This window comes from Phodopus roborovskii, unplaced genomic scaffold (assembly GCF_943737965.1).
Source record: "Phodopus roborovskii unplaced genomic scaffold, PHOROB, whole genome shotgun sequence".
NCBI lineage: Eukaryota > Metazoa > Chordata > Mammalia > Rodentia > Cricetidae > Phodopus > Phodopus roborovskii.
The window spans coordinates 29,262,974-29,284,002 of record NW_026126469.1 but is presented as its reverse complement, the minus strand read 5'-3'; the positions used below and the strand labels follow the sequence as shown (position 1 = coordinate 29,284,002).

The following is a 21,029-nucleotide window of genomic DNA, read 5'->3' as shown; positions in this document are numbered from 1 at the left end:
TTGTATTGAGACAATCTCATATAGCCCAAGATGGCACTGAATTTAATACATAACTAAGGCTTTAAATGCCTGATCCTCCTGCCTCTATCTCCCACATGCTGGCTCAATTGGGCAATGAATCTTGACATGGTGCTCTGAGGTGACTGGAACGGGGGAGAAAATTCCTTTGTGAATCCTTGTTTACACATCTCCTTTGACAGGTACGGCATCATCAAGATTGCCGAGGGTGTTTGGATTCCTTCCCACCTGGACTCATTCTCATAGCTAAAAAGAGAGTATAAACCTGCCCAGTAGAAAGAGGAATATCTCCAGGGATAGTCAGGATATGGCAGAGGGATTTTGTGAAAGACAGGAGCTCTAAGCATGCAGCTGGCTGTGGCTGAGTCCGGCACCAACCACCACTGGAAGAGGAGATAATGACTTGTGAAGCATGAAGCAATCAGCTGTTAGAAGCACCCAGTTTGACAGTGGCTTTCTCTTTTAAAACAGGAAAACAGATTTCAGCAAGCAACATGTTTGCTGACTACATGTATTAAGCTAGGAAAAGCCTCAAGGTGAATTTCTTGGAAACTATCCTTCTGAAAGTTTAAAAAAAGAGAGTGAGAATTTGTTCCATTGTTTTGTTATCAAAACTACCTGCAGGCTCCATGAACAGGATGAGGCTATGTCTATTGTGGTTCATTGCTGAACCCTGAGGCACTAGAAGAGGACCTATCACAGAGTGGACATCAGTATATGATCGATGAATGAATGAACTGTGGCATCAATGACTTCTTACTACATTTTCCCTTTGACCCTATGACTGTAAGTGTCAGTAAGATCTTGCCAATATGTCATAGTCTGTCCTAGATGTACATATGTCTTTCCAACTGTAATGCATTTTTATACTTGTGTTTTTTTGGAGGCGAGTTTGCTTGTGGATGACTCTTGAGGTTTTAAGAATTTCCTGAAGATAGCAATGTCTCTGATTCTCACTTAGTTGTCTATGGGGAAGACTGGATATGCATGAAGTGGTGAAAGCTCTCAGTGATTTCCTAGTACTCTGGAAGAGGTTTTATGTGCGGTTGTTTGCTTTTTTTTTTTTTTTTTTTTAAATACAGAACAGATGGCAAAATTTGAGCTTATGGCTTTCTATAAGAAATAGGGATTCCGGGCCCACTAATCAGTTTCCAAGCTGCCATGGCCTGGGTAAACAGATACTGAATAATGTTCTATTGACTTCTTGTTTACAGTTCTTGAGGGCTGCTACCTGGATCAGTCATCTTAAGAAAGGGTAACAGATACAAGGTGTACTTTAAGAGATTCATATAAAGTCCCCCACAGAAGAGGGAAGGGACAAGTCCCCCAGAGCACATGGGAAGGGGGGACAGTGAATGGAGAGAGAAGGAGAAAGAGAAAGGGAGGAGAGGAAAGCATTGTGACTAGGAAGATTGAGTCAGGGTAGGAATAGAAGAGAAGAGAAGAGAAGAGAGAGAGAGAGAGAGAGAGAGAGAGAGAGAGAGAGAGAGAGAGAACATAAAAGAGGGAGCCATTATTGGTTTGAAGAGAAAACTTAACCTAAAGAAAGGCCTAGAGACCTACAAGACTGCTGCCAACTAACAATTTGAGCAACCGTGGAAAGGCTACCATAAATGCCCTTCCCGGATAGTGAGATCAACAACTAACTTATCCACCATCATGGAGCCCTCATCTAGTACCCGTTGGAAACAGAAGAAAACACCCATACCTAAATACTGAGTCAAACTAGAATCCAGATGCAGAGGGAGAGGACAAGACCAGGCTGCAGAAACACATAGAGACAGCTGACCTGAACAAGGTGGAGCTTGTGATTCAGGGTGATGTGTAAAAACTATGTTGGACAGCTAATGTGCACACTGCAGATTCTGCTTCCAAGCTCTGCTCCTGGCTCTGTAGACAGACGAGTAACTCATTCTTTCTCCTTTAGAGAAACTCTTAGGAGATTGTGCCAAGGCAGAGAAGGAGCTGCCTTCCCTTCCTGTGACTGGATGCACTATTGGCTTATCTTTTTTTTTTCATTGTTTTGTTCTTGTTTTGGAGAGAAGGGGATAGGAGTGCTACACAGTAGAAAGCAAAATGACAGCAGCAGCAATAATAACAAAATTCCATCATATCCTTGCTTAGACCAGGCCTGAAGAAAGCTGCTCTAATGAATAGCCTCATGGGAAGTTTTACCCCAATCCACAACAGAGTCACAACATGCTACATAAGAAAGATTGTGCTACACAAAGGTTGAGTGATTAAGTTGTTAATATTTGACACATTCTATAAGCATAATGTATAAAAAGATACAACATTCATGGCCACTTTCAAAGAAAATAACAATTCATATTTTAAAAAGTTAACAACATGTCCTTACCTAGGGTATGGTTCATCTGTTTTGCCATTAAGTTTATTTTCACAACACCACTATATATAACTAAAGATATAACTGAAGTCATTAGACTCTCGCCATTAATTAAGTTTGCAAGGCTTCTAGAAAGACCTACATATGTCAGAGAAAAGAAAACCTCATAAGTATTTAAGAATGTAATTGCCTTAGTATGCAGGAGGATATTCTTTGCTATGGATTTGTGCTATCTGAACTATTGCCATGTTGAAAAAAAGAAACCAGTAAATTTAATTATTAACCAGCTCCAAGTCTTTATCATCATAATCAAATACTAAATTAACTATAGTCAATTCTATTTGTGTAAATCAGATAACTAACTTGAGAACTTGTTCTTTATTTCCAGGCATTGGTGACATCATCAAATTTACTAATGTAAAGAATTTAATTACTTACATAGGTAAGTCAATTACAAGTCAATTCCTCATAATTATTATGTATTTAAGGTGAGATAAAAATAATGACACAAAGAGAGTAAAATCACAGGCCAAGGTCTTATAAACCATAATTAAAGTAAAACATTAACATATCTGTCTAGATACAATTAAAAAATGACTTTTCTGTGTATTCTATGAAATGCATTTAAAATTCAAGTTCCACGGACAGACATTCTTATTTGCCCTACTTCTATCCTAATTTTCCTCTGTTTATCATGAGATTCTAAGTTTAGGCATCTACCAGGTATACATTCCCTTTGCCATTAAGGATGACATTTTGGCATCTTTTGTGATTTGGGAGCCATAGGGCAATATAGGAGCATTCCTTATAGGAAAATTCTTGTCCTGTGACTGCAGCCACAATCTACACGTGGTCAGTTTGCTGACAGGACAAACAAGGCCTGAACACCATGTTCCTCTGATAACTTCATAACTTGTGTTAGTGCTCCTTGCTCTCCAGTAGCCATGCCTTTAACGCTAACACGGTGGTCCTCAGCCTTCCCAATGCTGTGGCCCTTTAATGAAGTTCCTCATGTTTTGGTGAACCCCAACCATAAAATTATTTTCATTGCTACTTCATACCTGTAACTTTGCTACATGTTGTCATTGTAATGTAAATGTCTGTGTTTTTCTGAGGCTTTTAGGCAATCCCCTGTGAGAAGGTCATTTGACTCTCAAAGGGGTTGTGATCCACAGGTTGAGAACCACTGCTTTAACATTGCACAAGAAGATCCAGTCTAAGTGGTTACCAGACTGGTGGAAACAAAGACTTCTGCCTCCTTTCTCTTGCACACTTGTAATCACCATGGCAGTGTCCCCGCCCCCAGTGATACTATAGAAAATTGGAAGGTATATTGAGGAAAGGTGGATTACATGGTACCCAGATGCTCACGTGTCTGCTCAATGTAGGTTAATGGGTAAAGTAGCCAAGATCAGCGAGACTGGTTTATACTCTTAAAGCTGCCACATCCATGAGAGATAATGAACAGCCATTGCTTTAAGCCATCACATCTGGGGTGTTCAGCAAAACCTACTATTGTATAATGACTGCTGTTTACAAAATATAGCCAGCTCAGCAAACACTGATTGCTTTTGAACGAATAACCGATTTGGAGTCAAGACAATGTACATGTACTCATGCCCTCTACGGACCTTGGCTCTCTGCTCTAATGAGATTTTCTTGTGAATAATGTACAATCATGTATGACTTATAGAAGTATAAAAACAAAAGAACACAGTTGTAGAGTTTTCAAATATTCGGAGGACAGAGGCAGAACATACTCAGTAAACTGCTTGTGTGCAACCATGAGAACCTGAGATGGATCCCCTGAATCCACCTGACATATCTGACCAAGGTGGTATGCACCTGCAATCCCAGAGCTAGGAAGGTAGGGGGAGATAGTCAGCCCCATGGCTCTCCTGGCCAGCCAAGCCTAACTGGTGAATTCGGGTTAATGAAAGACCCTGTCACAGATGAGGTGAGTGATAATCAGGAGGGGGATTTCTGAGGTTCTTCTCAGGCCTCCAAGGGCACATGCCCATATGTGCCCCAGATGGACATACACATGGACGCAGATGCACAAGATCTTTTTTTTTCAAGGCCAAGCAAAAATGTTACTGTGAGAAAAATACTTTCTGAAAGGTACAAAGTTAAAAGAACAACAAAATTCCAAATGTGATTTGGCAAGATGCCCACTATTTATGAGATTAGCTTTCCAAGACACACCAATTACATTACTGTATTTTTTAAAAGACAAGGAAAACATCAGTGGAATACTAGATTATAAAATTTCTAGATTACATAAGTATAGCATTGGCTCATCAGAGTAGAAAAAAATGCTGGATTGATGAAATCTCCAAAAGGTAGGGACTTGGAGGGAGAGTGTGGAGAAGATGAGAACCCATGGTTCATGATGGATTCTGGCATATGTAAATGTGGATTTCTTTTTGATGTTCTGCCTGGCCTTGAACTCATGCTCCCTCTGCTTCAGTTTCTGGGAATCCAATGCATACTACCTAGCTAAGCATATTTTTCTTCTAAAGTCTCACTTGAGGTATAAATAATGGCAGGATACTTGCCTTGCACACTGAAAACCTGATTCCATCCTCAGTACCACAGAACAAATGCAAACAATAAAATGAAAGTACCCTCTCTTTACCATCTTAATCTCCTTGTCTTGGAGACTCAGCTTTCCTTTATTCACATATTTACATTTAATATACCTCCTATATTCTATTTCTACTTGCTAAGAGCAGCCCTGTTCCATTTATCTGGCCATAGAGTAGAAACAAAATTGACAAGAGCATGTGCATGGGGGTATACCCATGATTAATGCATATTCTACCCAAAATAAAATTTCTACTGCCTATCATTTAAGTGGCAATAGAGAGAGAAACTGAGCCATTTTCCTGCAGAAAACTCTGGATTATTTTGTTCCTCTGAATAATTTAATTTAGTATTTTACTTCTAAATATATATTTGTCCACTGTAAAATAGTATATTCCACAATAACTCGATGACTGGTAATTTTATTGTTTTGCCCTCTTCTGGCTGTTGATTAATGATGGCAGTGACACAGGGCATATTTTAAAATGGCATTATCCAAATGACTGTCTTCAAAGGCCAACGGGTATCGAGCAAAAGGAAGTTGCACAGTGTGTGCACAGTAATGGCTCAAACTTCTGTCAGTGCAAGGTAGCTGCTTGTACTACCCTAGTCCATAATGCAAGACTGCTCTTTTTAGGTGCAACATGGGCTCCTCATTGGCTTTTCCTTCTGCCCTAAGCATTACTTACAGAATATGTGCCAGTCCTCCATATCCTCCATTTCCTCACCACACTACTACATGTGGTGAAAATCCATCCCTAAGAAAGGATCTTAATTCAAAGATAAGTTAGCTACAAAATATGTCCTCAGTGTAGGAAAGGAACAAAGAAGAGAAAGGGGTACCTACCAAGGTCTCTGATGGAGGCTGAAGTCAGCATAGGATCTGAACTTACAAGAACAGCTGAAAATAGTAACCAGGGGACAGTCCTCAAAGACAATTTATTCACAGACTGCAGATACCAAAGGATTAAGGTATAATTAATCACAAATCCAGGAATTGTAATTAAGAGTATCTGCAAAGACATTTGATGGTAGAAAGATCAGATTGTTCTTGCATTCTGTTTTGAAAAGCTCAAGATCAGACAGAACTGGCTGTTAGTGTGGCCTTTAGGCTCACTTTGCTGGAGCAATGCCCCACTCCCAGCCACCACCTCAACAGAAATACAGAAAGTGGCTGAGCAGAGATCCTGTGGGCCAACCTAAATGACTTTCACAGGACATTTTATGCTGCTGTGGCTCTCCCATCCTTCCTGCCTCCTGGCCATTTGTCTGAGTTCCACGTGACTGGTTTTGAGTTAAGATATGTTACTTCTGATGGTTTTTAGGCAAGACTATTTACAAAACCTTTTTCCTAGCTTTGGAAGGTGTGTGTGCACAAATTGTGGTCAGGTGTGTTTTATTTCTATGTTTTTTGTTGATACGGCCCTCATCTTCTGATCCTAAGAAGCCACTGAAATTTGGATTGCCTTCTGTACTTTTGCTGTTCCCAAAGTTGTAGCATTAGGTAGTCAGGATTTAAAACCTGTCATTTCTCATCACATTCTTTTTCTTTCTTGAGATAATACACTTCCCAGTTATGTTCTTACAGATGCCTGAAGCTAAAATGATGATTGATAAGAAGTTCTACCAGCAAAATAGAATTGTTTCTTCTTCTCCACATTTTTCCCCCAGCTTCCAATCTGCTAGAATATTGTCAATATATGGTTTGTTTGTTTGTAGATACAAAGCTGAAATTACCACTCTGCTACCCTATACTATACCGTTCTGTCTTATTTTCTATTTTGGAACAAATATAATAAAATAATTAACATAGTTCATGAATGGGCAGTAATATGAGAGCAGAATTATTACCTGCCATAGTAACTTCTGGAGCATATATACATCCATGTCAAATGCAACATTAAAGATAATTACTGGTGTAAATATACCGAAAAACAAGTCTGGATCCATCCACTGTATGGCGTCTGCATATATCTGGATCTAATAATATAAAATTGATTATTCACACATATCCATGCATTGTTAGCCTAGAAGACACACCAGAGGCCCTTCTCTCACAATAGAGAAAGAAAGCTTTAGGAAGATACACATGATAGGACAGCTGAAGTCTTACTCTGTTGGATATTCAAAACGGTCCACCTCATTGGCAGATGGAAACATCTAACAGAGGTAAGTCGATACATATACCTAAGTCCATTCTTTACAAGGAGTAGATAGAGATAACATATTGACACAGGTGCAAAGGACATATAGCGGATTTACAGATACAAAAGGGAGAAAAGGTGTTTCAAGTAAGTGGGTTTTCATGCATAAGAATCAACAGATGGATACATGACCTCTATGAAGCCCCAGAAGCTACAAATAGCCACATTCGGTAAATATCTGTTGAAGGATAAATAGAGTAGCTGGAACAGAGTAGAAAGTTCATGTGAGTAGCGAAATAACTCATGGTGTTTCTCCTAATGCCAGTTGGCATCAGCAGGTTGCACTAGGAGCATTCATTCCATTCTTTTTTCTTCTGTGGCACAGCCTACCACAGGCAGAGATTTCCTGGCCTCTGGCTTCTACCTTTCAGAGTTTGGAGAACAGGCACAGGATAAATTCACACATCCATAACTGCTGTTATTTTGAAAGTCTTTTTTATCTCTGGTCCAGTTCTGTGTTTTTCTCCAAAGTTGAAAATAGGGCAGGCTGACACATTGGCTTGCAGAGCACTATCTTAGACAGGCACAGTTTGTGACACAAGGTATCCTCCCTTGGAGGGGTCTTTGGAGGTGCTTAAGGTTGTATTTATGCCAAAATTATGATTATGTAAGTGAACAGTAATTTGGTTTGGGTTCTTGCATGGATGAATAGTCTCTTTTAATATTACTGGCTGTATCTGAGAAAGTCCATCATTTTCAAACCAGCTCTCACATCCCCTGGAGTGACTGACTAAAGCAGGCATTGGCCTAATACAGCCCTTGGGCTAAATCTGACTCACGGTTCATTTAATATGTGACATTTGAAACACATTTGTGCCTTTTTATTTGTGTATTGAGAATACCTGCTTTTGAGTCACCATGACAGAGTTCAGTAGCAGGACCAGAGATCATAAGGCCTGCCTAATATAAACCATTTTACATTATATCTTCTTACTAAAATAACTTTACCACAAATTCCTGGATCAAAGCACTATTTAATGTGTCAGGAATAGTCTATATTTCTTATAGTAAATATTCTCTCCTGTCTATATAATACCAACAGTTCCCAATGTTGTCACTTCCTTATATAAATCTAGTTTGTCTTTGTCATTTTTATTTCAAGGAATAGACTCAATTTATGATTCTTTCTATGTAGTATAATATGTACCCTTAGAGACTAGCATATCTTATAGAAAACTTATAAATCACTTTTAACTAAAGCAACACTATTGGATCATTATTAGAATTTATTTTACTAGTAAAATCCTATTCTAACAATCCCAAGTTTCGCTGAATACCTCTCTTAATGGCCAAGTTCTTGTCTAAGATTTGAATTCTGCTCTATCCTCAGTAGCTGTACACCTCCTCATTTCCAGCTACCTACATGCTTTCAGACAGTGGGCTCTGTTTTCAGGATTGCTATTTCTCTATATTGTAAGCATCCATTGCTTGTTGGAGTGGGAAAGAGATGAGTCTGTTTTCAAAAATTCTTTAGCCTTCTTTGCACTTATGCAATTCTTAGATATAATGCTAATATTCATTTATTATACGTACCTGAGTAGATGCAAAACTCAGAATTTCAAAACAGCATCCAATTAAAAATAGTATCACAGGAAGAGGAATTGGGAAGTCTTTCAGATGCATGTTCAAAAATGCTGCAAAAAGTAAATTTGTTACTGTTAGGCAATGTAATGTATTTACAGACTTTTACTATTATGTGTTATATGGCTTAATACCAAGGGAGCAGAATGGTATATACTACTAACTTACTATTTGCACATGATCGAGGCCCTCTTTCATCCTTGAAGATATAAAATCCATGTGATCACTAATTTATCAAATTTCTGCTTTACAACTCTTATGATAGATTACATTTCTTTAGAGACTTCAATTAAGTATTTCTAGAGGTTCTTGTATTAGTACTGATATATTTTTAATAGGTTTTGTAACCACTATAAATCATTGGTTTAGTATGCAGTTCTGTAATAAAAGGGTAATTAATTCTAACGAAACCTCTTGGCTTTGGAACAATGAGGACCTAGCTATAATATCCATAGACTAGACTAAGGAGGAGGGTGTTTAAGCTTACCTCCAATAGTGCAGATCAAAGATAAAATCAAGATGATTTCAGGGAGGTCCTGTGGAGTGCTCAGAAACACACTTTTGAGAAGATCCAGCCATGCACTACTTAGTTTGACACTTTGGGTTGTTGTTAAATTCTCAGCAAATTCTTCCATCCTCTTGTTTAACTACAGTCTCTCTGCCTCTAATCCTATGTCTCTCTGCAAAACTCAGAGGGGATCAAAGGAAATAGGGTTTTCTTTTCTTGATGTCCTCCTAATGCATTGCTAAAAAAGAAATTAGTTTTCTAATTATCTTGAGTCCTCACTCATGGTCTGTAAACAAGGAAGGCTCCCCTTTCTGTGATGCTTCCAATGGAAATAAAATGAAAAAGTCAGAATCCCAGGTGCCTGGGAGTAGCCAGTGATATAGCATAGCTTCTCCCAGGCCTGAGTGCTACCTAGTCATTGCCCACCTTGCCCCTGTGCACTTACCCAGAAGGTTTCTTCACCTAACCTGTCTCCCAACATTGAGACCTTAGCTAGTGCAGGTGACTCATCTCTGGGGGTGCAACACTGTGAGACGCATCCTCAGTTTATCCAACTGTCTGCGCAGGTGAAGGAGCATTTTGATTTATATCATAATTCCAAAAGACTGCAATAACAGACCATGCTGATAGAAACTTTTCCTTTTATCTCCAGAGGAGCACCTGCAGGCCAGCATTCTGATAAGAGTTTAGAACAATGAACAATAGCCACATCTAGAGAACTTATCTCATTCCAAGGTAATGCCGTTTTGCAACAAAGGTCTTTAACTTCCTTCATGAAATCATACCTTGTGTGATGGGACAAGGACTCTTTGTGCCCCTGCTGACCTCAAATATACATACATACACAATACATTACATGCACACACACACTATGCTTTTCTCGTTATAAAAATAATTTGAAAAAGAAATTAGATTAATATATTCTTATTGTTAACAGTGAAGTACATATGTAAGTAAGTGAAACAAATCACCCTCATAAACATCATCCAGTGACTTTCTATGCTTGCTTTATACGGATGAACTCATTCCCCTGCAAGGAGGCTGCATGCTGCTTTCTCCCTGTCACTGTATCATTAGCATCCACTAGACCCATGCACAATGTCCTCAGTGACCAGATCACATGGGCACATACTCCATGATCAGGCTACCTGGATGCTGAGGTCTGGCAAGCTTCTCTTTGTAGTGTCAGAGCCAGATTTCTCTAACTCCATGTAGTTGTTTTCAAATCCCTTTAATTTCATAGGCAGTGCAACTCCTCTCTGTTATTTTCTGAAATCCCCAGGGGAGCTATAATGAGGCTGAGTAGTCTACTCAGAGATTGCCTAGATGTCCCAGGTGATTTAATATGTAGCCATTTAACAATCACTGCCACTGTCCCAATTCAAGGGCAACAATTACCGTTTTTAGCCTCAAAGTCAAGTTCTGATTTTGATTAAGTTTGTGACAAAGATGCTTACAATCAGAAATACATCTGTAGCCAGCAGGTTTTGTTATCTGTAGCAGTTAGGATGACTACTTACCATGTGGAACCATGGGGTACCTAGGTTAAAATGATGCTATGAAGAGTTCCCTATAAGATCTGGGCTTTGGTTCATTTTGAGAAAGGTCTATGGAATGAAGCTTTCCTATAAGCTGGGTAAATCAGGGACAATTCTGCCACTGAGTGTGTTAGTAAATCTTGTCTATAGTGAGCATAAACCTAAGTAAATGATGCTGTGACACATATAAAAGCAGCAAAGAACTTATTGGTAAGTGAGAGTGGGGATGTGTGGAGTCACAGGACTCACAAGGCTCTTGTATCTGTCTCACTCACAACAAATACACTCTGTTGTATTTGTTTGTTTGTTTCTGAGACAGTGTCTCACCGTATAGCTCTGGCTGGCCTGGAACTCATAGGCCTCTACCTCTCAAGATCACAACCTGACATTTGATGAGTTATCTTGGTGTTTTGTGGGGTTGTTTGTGCCTAATAAGACAACTTGTCCTGGCCAAAGTCTATCAGTCAGTCAGATTACTGGAAGACTGAGGCCTAACTGTGAGGATCAAGCCAGATTCTACAGGTAGGGACTGGTGTGTGTGTGTGTGTGTGTGTGTGTGTGTGTGTGTGTGTGTGTGTGTGTGTGTATTTCATCAAAGAATATCTATGTATCTTCATGTATTCTTAATGTGTCAGGCATTGGAGAAAGAGCTAAATATGTGGCTGCATCACTACAGCTATTGCTTAGTATACACAAAGCTTTGGGTTCAATCCTCAAACCAGCACAAACAAACGAAGATGACATACACCTGTCATCCCAGTACTGGAGAGACAGAGGCATGAAGATCATTTGCTACATAGCAAATTCGAAGGCAGACGGGCTACACAAGATCCTGCCTCAAAGACAAAAATAAACAAAAGAGAACTTGCAGTGTATCTGGAATGGAACAAACGTGCCCAGCTTTCTCTCTTGAATAGGAGACAGATCTGGGCAGCAACACAAATCACTGAGCAGAAAAACATCCTGATGCCTGATACCACCCTCAGACATGAATGCAATTGGTCCAGGGTCCTCATGGGTCTTAGGAACTACACCAGTTCCAATGTGATTCTTTCTGTGTGCTTCCAGAACTTGACATAGCAGAGGGGTCTCTGGTTTTCTGAACTGTAGATATCAGAACACAGCCCCATAAACACTGTTCTCATTTCTAAAATGATTTTAAAACATTAGTGTCTAAACATTTAATTCTAATAAATTTACTTCAACTTCTGATTATCCTTGAAATTTGGGGATACCCCAAATAAGTTCAACATAATTTTTTTTATCAATATGGTATTTATATGGTGTGGTAAATGCTTAGGCTTCAAATTTTACAACTTTGACTTAAAATATACTAAATAGTCTTTTCCTGAGAAAATGCCTTGTCTTCATTTAGTTTGCAAATGCTGGTGCTACTATTTTTAATATTTTAAAGATATGTAAAACAAAAGCTGCAGTGAGAACAATCAGCTTTCTAATGTCCTCAAAACTTCTTCAGAATAAATTGGCTTTATATATTTTGCTAAATTTTATGAGTTCAAGTCTCATTATGGAAAAAAATAATAGTGATTTTCTATGTAGTTTCCATGCACTAATTTACCAATAGAATGTTTCATTTTGTGAATGAAGGTAGTTAATGGGTGCTGTCTAGGAAATAGCATAGATTTGTAGATTGCCCTTAGCAAGCACTCAGTCAGAACTCAGAGATTCCCTTTCTGAAATAGTAGAAGTCACATCTATTCACTTTGTTTCAGACAAGAAGTTTCAGGAATGTGGTGACATATAACCCAAAGGAGGGAATTGTGGGTTCCTACTACGCCTCACAGGCAGTGAATCTCAAGCCTCAGGATTGGGGGTAGTTACAACTGAGCATCCCAATGTCTTCATGGTGAACTCAGAGACAATAACTTGCCTTCCTACCCACTGATTCTGAACAGTGACCCTATTTCTTAGTAGTGCTGGTCACTCATAACAGCCCTGCCCCAGATTCTTCCAACTCTCTTTTAGGGCATGACTTCTCATTGTCTCATCAGTGGGAAGTCATTATCCTTATGGCTGTGAGTCATTAAGGAATAACTGATTATGATGGAAGAGGAGTAGGGCAGAAATTTACCATGAGGTGGTTGTTCTGAGGGAAGTCTTTGGTTGCGATGAGAAAAGCAGAATGCTCTAGAGGGAAGGATCTACTCTAAAGCTGAAGGCTGTGGTTCTCTTTGTTCCTCCAGGAGAGGAGGTTCAGAGACCAAGTGCCAGAAGGAAAGGTCAACTTCTAGAAAGGGGAGCTCACCATCTGGAGCGCAGGAGTGTCCTGGAAAATATGAGAAGTGGGGTCCTGGAACTTCGCCTCACTTCAGAACAGTCACAAAGCAACTGCAACCTCACTGACAGTTACTTGCTCCAAGACCCGCCCCTACTATCTACCTACTGGCTACAGTTTCATAACTCCTGACTTGATTGGCAGATGAAAACAGCCTCCTTTTTCTGTATATTAAAGGCATTTAAAGTTGTATAGCTGTGTTTATTAAAGAAAAAAAGGGAAACATGAAAAGAAACCACCAGAAACAGTATTATTTATGCATATTTAACCTGTGGCATAGTGAGTTTCTGGTCATAAACCCATGTTCATTGTTTTCTCTGCTTTTAAGTAGGAGAAAGTCTCCTGGATAGGGTGGGGATGTGAGTATTTTTAAGATAAGAATTCCGGTTGCTGGGTTTGAAGTATGAGGCTGGGAACTCAGTTCTGGGCATGAGGAAGGGAGAATGAGGGAACTGGGATAGACATGTAAAACAAGTTTGTTTCAAATTTAAATAAAAATATTTTCAAAATTTAAGGAAAAAAAACTAGTAATCAAGTATGAGGGAAGGAAATACCAAAAACAAACAAACAAAAAGAAAAGAAAAAAAATGAATTCAATCAAGACAAGAAGGGAAAGTAGCTTCTCATTCACTCTGGGTTAACTGTGAAGATGGTTTCGGACATAGTAGTACATTCATGAATTTTTCAAATATATATAAATAATAATTTAATCGAAATTATTTAGCAGCATTATTGTGGAATCAAGTTTTGTGTTTTTGCATTACTGCTTGTGTTTGTCAATATTCTCAAGAGGTACAGTGTCTGTATGATGAATATGCATAACATATTCTAAGTTGTCAAGATTCAAACCAACCATCACACTATTCTAAGGATATATTTTGAGAGATTTTATAATACTTTCAGAAGCTAGGCCATATCTGGGCATGTGGGAGACCACTCTATATCCTGACTCACACAAAGTCTTTGGGAGGATGTTTAGGTGCCTGTGAGGATGGAACAGAGAAGGAAAGAGCGGGGACTGCGGGAGTAAATGCAGATGAGGAATCATTCCACAGTCCTCTTGGCTGTGCTGAGAGCACTGCCAGCCTTACACAGCCTGATGGCTCTAAACAACAGGGATCACAGAAGGGAATTACCTCCATAAGGTAACAACGGGAATACATTTTAGCAAGTGGTCAAAGAAACTGTAAGAAGATTTTAAAAATGATAAAATAATACAAAGTTTTAACGAAATAAAAGTTAAGATTATATCTGACTAAATATTTAGATGGAAATAATAAAGAGTGAATATGTATTTTATATTAGATATAGAATTAGATTATTAAATGAAATAACCTCTATATGTTTATGCATATAGAAGATTATTGACATTGACAGATATTCATTGTGTGGGTCTCATAGAAACAATTTCTTTTGAGTGGAACATGTAGTTTGACTGTGTTCATCTCTCATAACCTGCCTTTCTCTCTCTTCCCTTTCTCTTCTTTTAGCTTTTCACTACTGTCCTTCATTTTTATAGACTCCTTCTGCTCTCTCTCTCTCTCTCTATATATATATATATATATATATTCTCTCTCTATATATATATATAGACTCTCTCTCTCTATATATATATATATACACACACACAATATTTTCCTTATCTATACATCTGACGATTGTAGCACAAATAATAAAACATAGAGACAGATATTGAGGTTCAAGCTGAAGATCAGAAAAGCAAAGCAGCCAGCCAGTAGCTTTTACATCTTCCGAGACTGAAATAGAGAGCCTGTCTTCCCTGTGACTGGCAACTAAGTCTCACATGAGACCCTATGCTTCTTCCCTATATTACTTCTAGTACTGGAATTAAAGGCATGAGCTCTGTTTCTCTTTTAGACTGATTCATTCTCATGTATCCCAGTGTAGTCTTGAAGTCACAGAGATCCATCTGCTTGTCTCCTGAGTCCTGGGATTAAAGGAGTGTGCCACCACTGTCCAGCTTCTATGGTTAGCTAGTGTTGCTAGCTTTGCATTCTGATCCCCAGGCAATCTTTATCAATCATAAGCAATATACCACCACAGTAGATGGGTACCTAGGCTGCTTCTATAGGGTGGTTTTGTTAATGATGCTATAATGAACATGGATATGCAAATATCTCTGTGGGATATTAACTTAGAATCCTTTCTGTGATCAGTTGCCCTGTGGATGTGTTATTTTACAATCCACCAATAGTGTGTGAGGATACCTTTTCCCTGCATAATTTCCATCATCTGTTATTTGTTGTCATCCCACTAAGGTAGATTCAATTTTCACTTCCCTCATGGCTAAGGATGTTATGTATGTATTTTTTCATGTGTTTATGGATATTTGCACTTCATCCTTGAAACTTTTTGTTAGTTCTTTTGTAATTTTGCATTAAGTTTTTATTATATTCACCCTACTTCCTAACTGCTCATCTTCTGTCCTCATTCAAATTTGTGTTCTATTTTTGTTGTTGTTATTTGGTTGATTGATTTGGAGTTTTTTTTTATTTTGCTTTTTTTTAATTTGTTTAAACAACAATTGAATCCAATATAGTTTATCCTTTAAAGAACCATTTATCTCAGTAGCTCACTTATTGATTGGGTAAAATGCAAAAATAAATAAATACGTAAATACAGAACCAGAAACAAATCTAACTTGTTTTTCAATGTTTTAATTGTGTGGCATTTAACTTCCATAGTTAGCTTTATTTATATAATTCTCTTCCTTCCTTCCATCCATCCTTCACTCATTTCTGGCTGTCCTGGAACTCATTCTGTGGATCAGGCTGGTCTGGAACTCAGAGATCTGCCCATCTCTGCCTCTTGAGTGCTGGGATTAAAGATATGCTCCACCACTGCCCTGTTTATTCCTAGATTTCTTGAAGATAATATGAATAAGATTGCTTTCACAATTTCTCTTTTATTATATTCTTGTTAGTATATAAAAAGCTTATGTCTGGTGATTTCCTCTGTTGGAGTTTCTTGATTCTTGAGTTAATGTTCACACTTGTTAATGTGTATATTAAGATTTTCCCACCTTTTTTGAAAGTTTTGGAAACTTTGAGCAGTTTTCTATGTAATGCAACTCTCTCATAAGTGCTTTATATTTTAGGGCATCACTTTCAATGTCTTCTCATTTATTCTTGATTTTAAGTTTTTCTTTGATCACAGCCTGGATAAGTGTTTCTAAACTTTGTCATCTCAAAAACAAAACAGGACAACATAAAACATTATTTTTATTGATACTTTTAATTGTTTTTATAGTCTATCTGATTTATTTATTCTGTAATGATTTTTATTTTTTTCCTTCTGTTAACTTTTTGTTTAATCTATTCTTATTCTGCTTAACTTATAGTAGGTTATTCACTTAAAATCTTTTGACTTTCCTACGATGGACATCAACAGAAACATACATACTTCTTTTTTTAATGTTTTATTTATTTATTTATTTATTTATTTATTTTCTTATTTTACATATCAATCCCAGTTTCCTCTCCCTGCCCCTTCCTCTCTCTTTCCCTCCCTTCTCCCTCCTTTCCTCCATCATACTCCCTGACCACCGTCCCATCCCATCTCCCCCCCTCACTCCACAGGGAGGGTGATAACTTCCAGGAGGAGTCAACAAAATCTATCAAGTCATTTGGAGTAGGGACTAGGCCCTCCCTCCTGCCTCTAAGTTAAGGGAGTATCCCTTCATGGGGAATGTGTTCCCAAAGTCCTTTTGTGCACCAAGGATACAACCTGGTTCCACTGTCAGAGGTCCCTTAGACTGCCCAGGCCTTCTAACTGAGACCTACATTCAGGGGGTCTGAGTTGGTCCAATGCTGGTTTCCCAGCTATCAGTCTGGGGACCCAGTAACTCCTTCTTGTTCAGGTCAGCTGTCTCTGTGGGTTTCTGTAGCCTGGTCTTGTCCTCCCTCTCTGCATCTGGATTCCAGTTTAGCTCAGTGTTTAGCTGTGGGTGTCTACTTCTGTTTCCATCAGCTCTATGATGGTGGATAAATCAATCTCATTATCAGGGAAGTTATCAATCTCATTATCAGGGAAGGGCATTTATGGTAGCCTTTCTGCTGTTGCTCAAATTGTTAGTTGGGGTCAGTTTTGTAGGTTTCTGAACATTTCTCTAGAGTCAGTTTTCTCTTCAAAACTATAATGGCTCCCTCTTCTATTCTCTCTCTCTCTCTCTCTCTCTCTCTCTCTCTCTCTCCTCTCATCTATTCCTCCCCTGACTCAATCTTCCTAGTCCCACATGCTTTCCTCTCCTCCCCTTCTCTTTCTCCTAGCTCCCTCTCCATTCACTGCCCTCCCCACTCCCAATATGCTCAGGAGATCTTGTTCCTTTTCCCTTCTGTGAGGGACCTTGTATGACTCTCTTAGAATCCATCTTGTATCCTAGTTTTTCTGGTGGTGTGAATTATATCTCTCTATATATAGATATAGAATTCTCTATATCTAAAATCCATATATGAGAGAGTGCATACCATGTTCCTCTTTTTGTGACTGGGTTACCTCATGCAGGATGGTTTCTTCAAGTTCCATCCATTTATCTGCGAATTTCAAGATTCCATTTTTTCCCCCCACAGAGTAGTATTCCATTGTGTAGATGTGCCACATCTTCATTAACCATTCTTCAGTTGAGGGGCATCTAGGTTGCTTCCAGTTTCTTGCTTTTACAAATAATGCTGCTATGAACATAGTTGAATAGATGTCTTTGTTGCATGGATGTGGATCATTTGGGTATATACCTAAGAGTGGGATGGCTGGGTCCTGTGGTAGACTGATTCCGATTTCCCTGAGGAACCGCCATATTGATCTCCAAAATGGCTGTACAAGTTTGCACTCCCACCAGAAATGTAGGAGGTTCCCTTCTCTCCACATCCTCTCCAGCATAAGTTGTCATTGGTGTTTCTAATTTTATAGCATAAATGGTGTCATTGTTTTTTTCTGGTTTTAACCATTCTGGCAGGAGTAAGATGGTATCTCAGAGTTGTTTTGATTTGCATTTCTTTGATAGCGAAGGATGTTGAGCACTTTCTTAAGTGTCTTTCAGCCTTTTCATACTTCTTTCAACTGATTTTGTTATATTGCATGAGCAGGGCACGATATATTTTCCTTCTTACCTTTTCTATGATTTTTTTCAATTAATTTATGAAGTCTTGGTTCTTCAAGAGCTGCTTTTAAATTTCTGTAAGTTTGTGAATGTCAATATTATCTATCCTTTTCATGCCATTGCTTTTGAAATACATATTTAATATGATTTCATCAGTATCTTGAATTTAATATGACTAGCTTTGTGGCTCTATATGGTTTATTTGGATGACATTTGATGTACATATGAAAATAAATTTCCTTTGCCAGTGTTTGTAGAAATGGTCTATGCATGTCTACTGGGTTCACTGAGTCTAATAGTACCATTTTTACTGTTTTATTATTTATTTTCTTTATGAATGCTATAGCTACTGTTAAAAATGGAGTACTGAAGCCCCATACTATTATTGCGTTGACATCTATCTCTAATAGCTATGTACAGACTCTTGAGAAATTGACCCCTTTGTCAGAATATTATGGTCTTCTTTGTCTCTTATTCTCTTGTGAGTTTTTCAGCTAAAGTCTACTACATTGGCTTCAAGTTTAGTTTGTTACTTTGGTTACCATTTGCATGAACCTCCAATTGCTTCACTTTTAATCTATTTGTCATTTTTAAAGCTGAAATAAGTCTCTTATAGGATGAATATTTAACCCACTCCTAACATTACTATACTTGCATTCAATTTCTTATATTTTTTTACAGTTTCTTACAGTGTATTATGGTTGGTCATATTCCTCTCCTCCATTATGTCCTCTTAATTCTCCACATTATCTGCTTTCTACCCGTCCTTTTCCAACTTTTACATCTGTCTTTAGCAATTGAGACATGGTTTCCTTTAGAACATTTTTTTGGGGGGGATTTGAGTAATTCTGTAAAATTTTGAATGTTTCTATTACATGATTTTCCAAAATAGAAACCTATGGCTAAGTTTTTATTTCAAGAGAATGCCCTGCACATTAACACAGCAACAATAGTACACAATGATTCAGAAGTTACTGGATATCCAGTACATCCTTATTCACACTCAGTGCTCTCTGCCTCCAAAATCAGAGTTGATTATACACATGATCTTGAGTTTTATGCATAGATGCTCCTCAACCAAAGAATGTATAAGGAACATATGATACAGTGGAGTACTACTCAGCTATAAAAAAAATGACATCTTGAAATTTGCAGGCAAATGGGTGGATCTAGAAAAGCTGTCCTGCATGATGTAAAACAGACCCAGAAAGACAAATATAATATGCACTCACAAGTGGATATTAAACATCTGCATCTATATATCTACAATCTGTATGTCTTTTTCTATCAAGTTATAGGCAGCTCTAAAGAACTCAGACAGGTGTTGGGAATAAGGTAAGAGTTTAAGGTGTGGATTGCTACACATTTTAGTGATAAGGAAAAAAGAAAGGAGGAAGTGGCCAAATTTCTTGGTTTCAGCAGTAAGCGGTAGAAGAAAATTAGAGTCTCCTTTGGAAATTCAACTAGAAAATAAAATATTTGACTATTGGTGAAGATTGTGACAATTTTCTTTAGCAGATTCCATGGACTTTTCACCCCATTGCATTCTCCAACTCTTAATTCTTCTCTGTACACAAGAACCAGGTAATTCTTTATTTCCTTTAACAGATGTTTAGCTGGAAGTTAATGGGAAATGTAGAAGAGGTTAGAGGCCATTTACTAGTGGGTAAAGAGGGATGTATGCTTGGTTCTGTGTATTAATAATGCACCTATATAAACACACCTGGTAAATCACTTAATGTGAGTGTGTTTAAAGCAATGGCTATGGGAAACAGGAGAGAACAAAGGCGAGAACGAAGGTAGGCAAACAGGTCATGTGCAACTAAGTTACATGCAGCTTGCTCAGATGAGAGAATTTCCGGTATGTTTGTTTTATGTAATTATAAAGGTGGCATCCCAGGTACATACAGAGAATCTCCTCACAAAATCTGTTTTTTTTTATTTTTAAAATTATGCCCATTTCATAGTCAAGCAGCATATATAACTTTTAATCTTGAGATTAAATTGTTTTAAAGCTCTTCTCAGTAAGTCAGAGTTTTTATTAAGTGTGCAAGCCTATTCATAATTTACTTTAAGGATTTGTCTAGCATTGCAAGCTGACCTAATTTTAAAAATTCCTCAAATATTGTCTTATCATTTTCTGATCATTATGAATGACTGAATTAACAGCATTTAATTCATCAGTTTCCTTCATGTTAAGGTAATAACAAGTGTTCTTTAAGAATTAGGGTGAAGGGTCTAGAGAGGTTTCCTGGTAGTTAGGAGCACACAGTACTCTATTGGAGGACTCAGATTCTGTTTCAAGCACCTACAGAAGGAGGCTCACAATTACCTATGAATGCATCTCCAGGGCATCCAAAGATCTCTTCTATCCTCTGTGAGTGCACACACTCAAAGGCATATATACCAAGCCACAAACATAATTAAAAAACACTAGAACAACTATTTTAAAAAATTATAGAGAGGAAACAAAAAACATGATAACCTGAGAAGAGGGTCTAGGTTTAATGATTGAGCTTGGGGTTACCCTAGGTGGGGGCCTGGGTTTAATCCCTGGTACCAAGTAAGACTAATGGGTGAATAAATAAAATGCCCCATGAGGAATTCTTCTCTCAGGAAGTAGCTCACATTATAAAGCAGAAGAGAACCTGGGAGCCAGGGACGGTAAGGGGCAAAGCTGCACAGAGACTGTTGTGGAGTCAGAGGGGGACAGCTTGGTTGTTACTTTTCTTGTGTTCCCAGCTTAGATTTTCGTGTATGTTGTTCAATCCTTCCCTGAAAGCAAAGAGCAAACTACCTGTGGAAACTCAAATGTTTGTGGTAACATATTGTCAG

General features: G+C 38.2%; 1 protein-coding gene across 1 annotated transcript in view; it reads right to left on the bottom strand.

Annotated features, from left to right (window-relative positions):
- Slc9c1 (solute carrier family 9 member C1) overlaps window positions 1–13,133 on the bottom strand; it is a 60,701-nt gene extending 47,568 nt beyond the window's left edge. Inside the window, exons 1-6 of the mRNA XM_051191625.1 lie at window positions 13,049–13,133; window positions 9,224–9,414; window positions 8,689–8,789; window positions 6,803–6,931; window positions 5,799–5,964; window positions 2,378–2,503 (exon numbers count right to left, since the gene is read on the bottom strand). Coding sequence (XP_051047582.1) covers window positions 2,378–2,503; window positions 5,799–5,964; window positions 6,803–6,931; window positions 8,689–8,789; window positions 9,224–9,371 — 670 coding nt within the window. The 5' untranslated portion in view covers window positions 9,372–9,414; window positions 13,049–13,133. The remainder of the gene's footprint in view (window positions 1–2,377; window positions 2,504–5,798; window positions 5,965–6,802; window positions 6,932–8,688; window positions 8,790–9,223; window positions 9,415–13,048) is intronic.
- Between the last annotated feature and the right edge of the window lie 7,896 nt (window positions 13,134–21,029).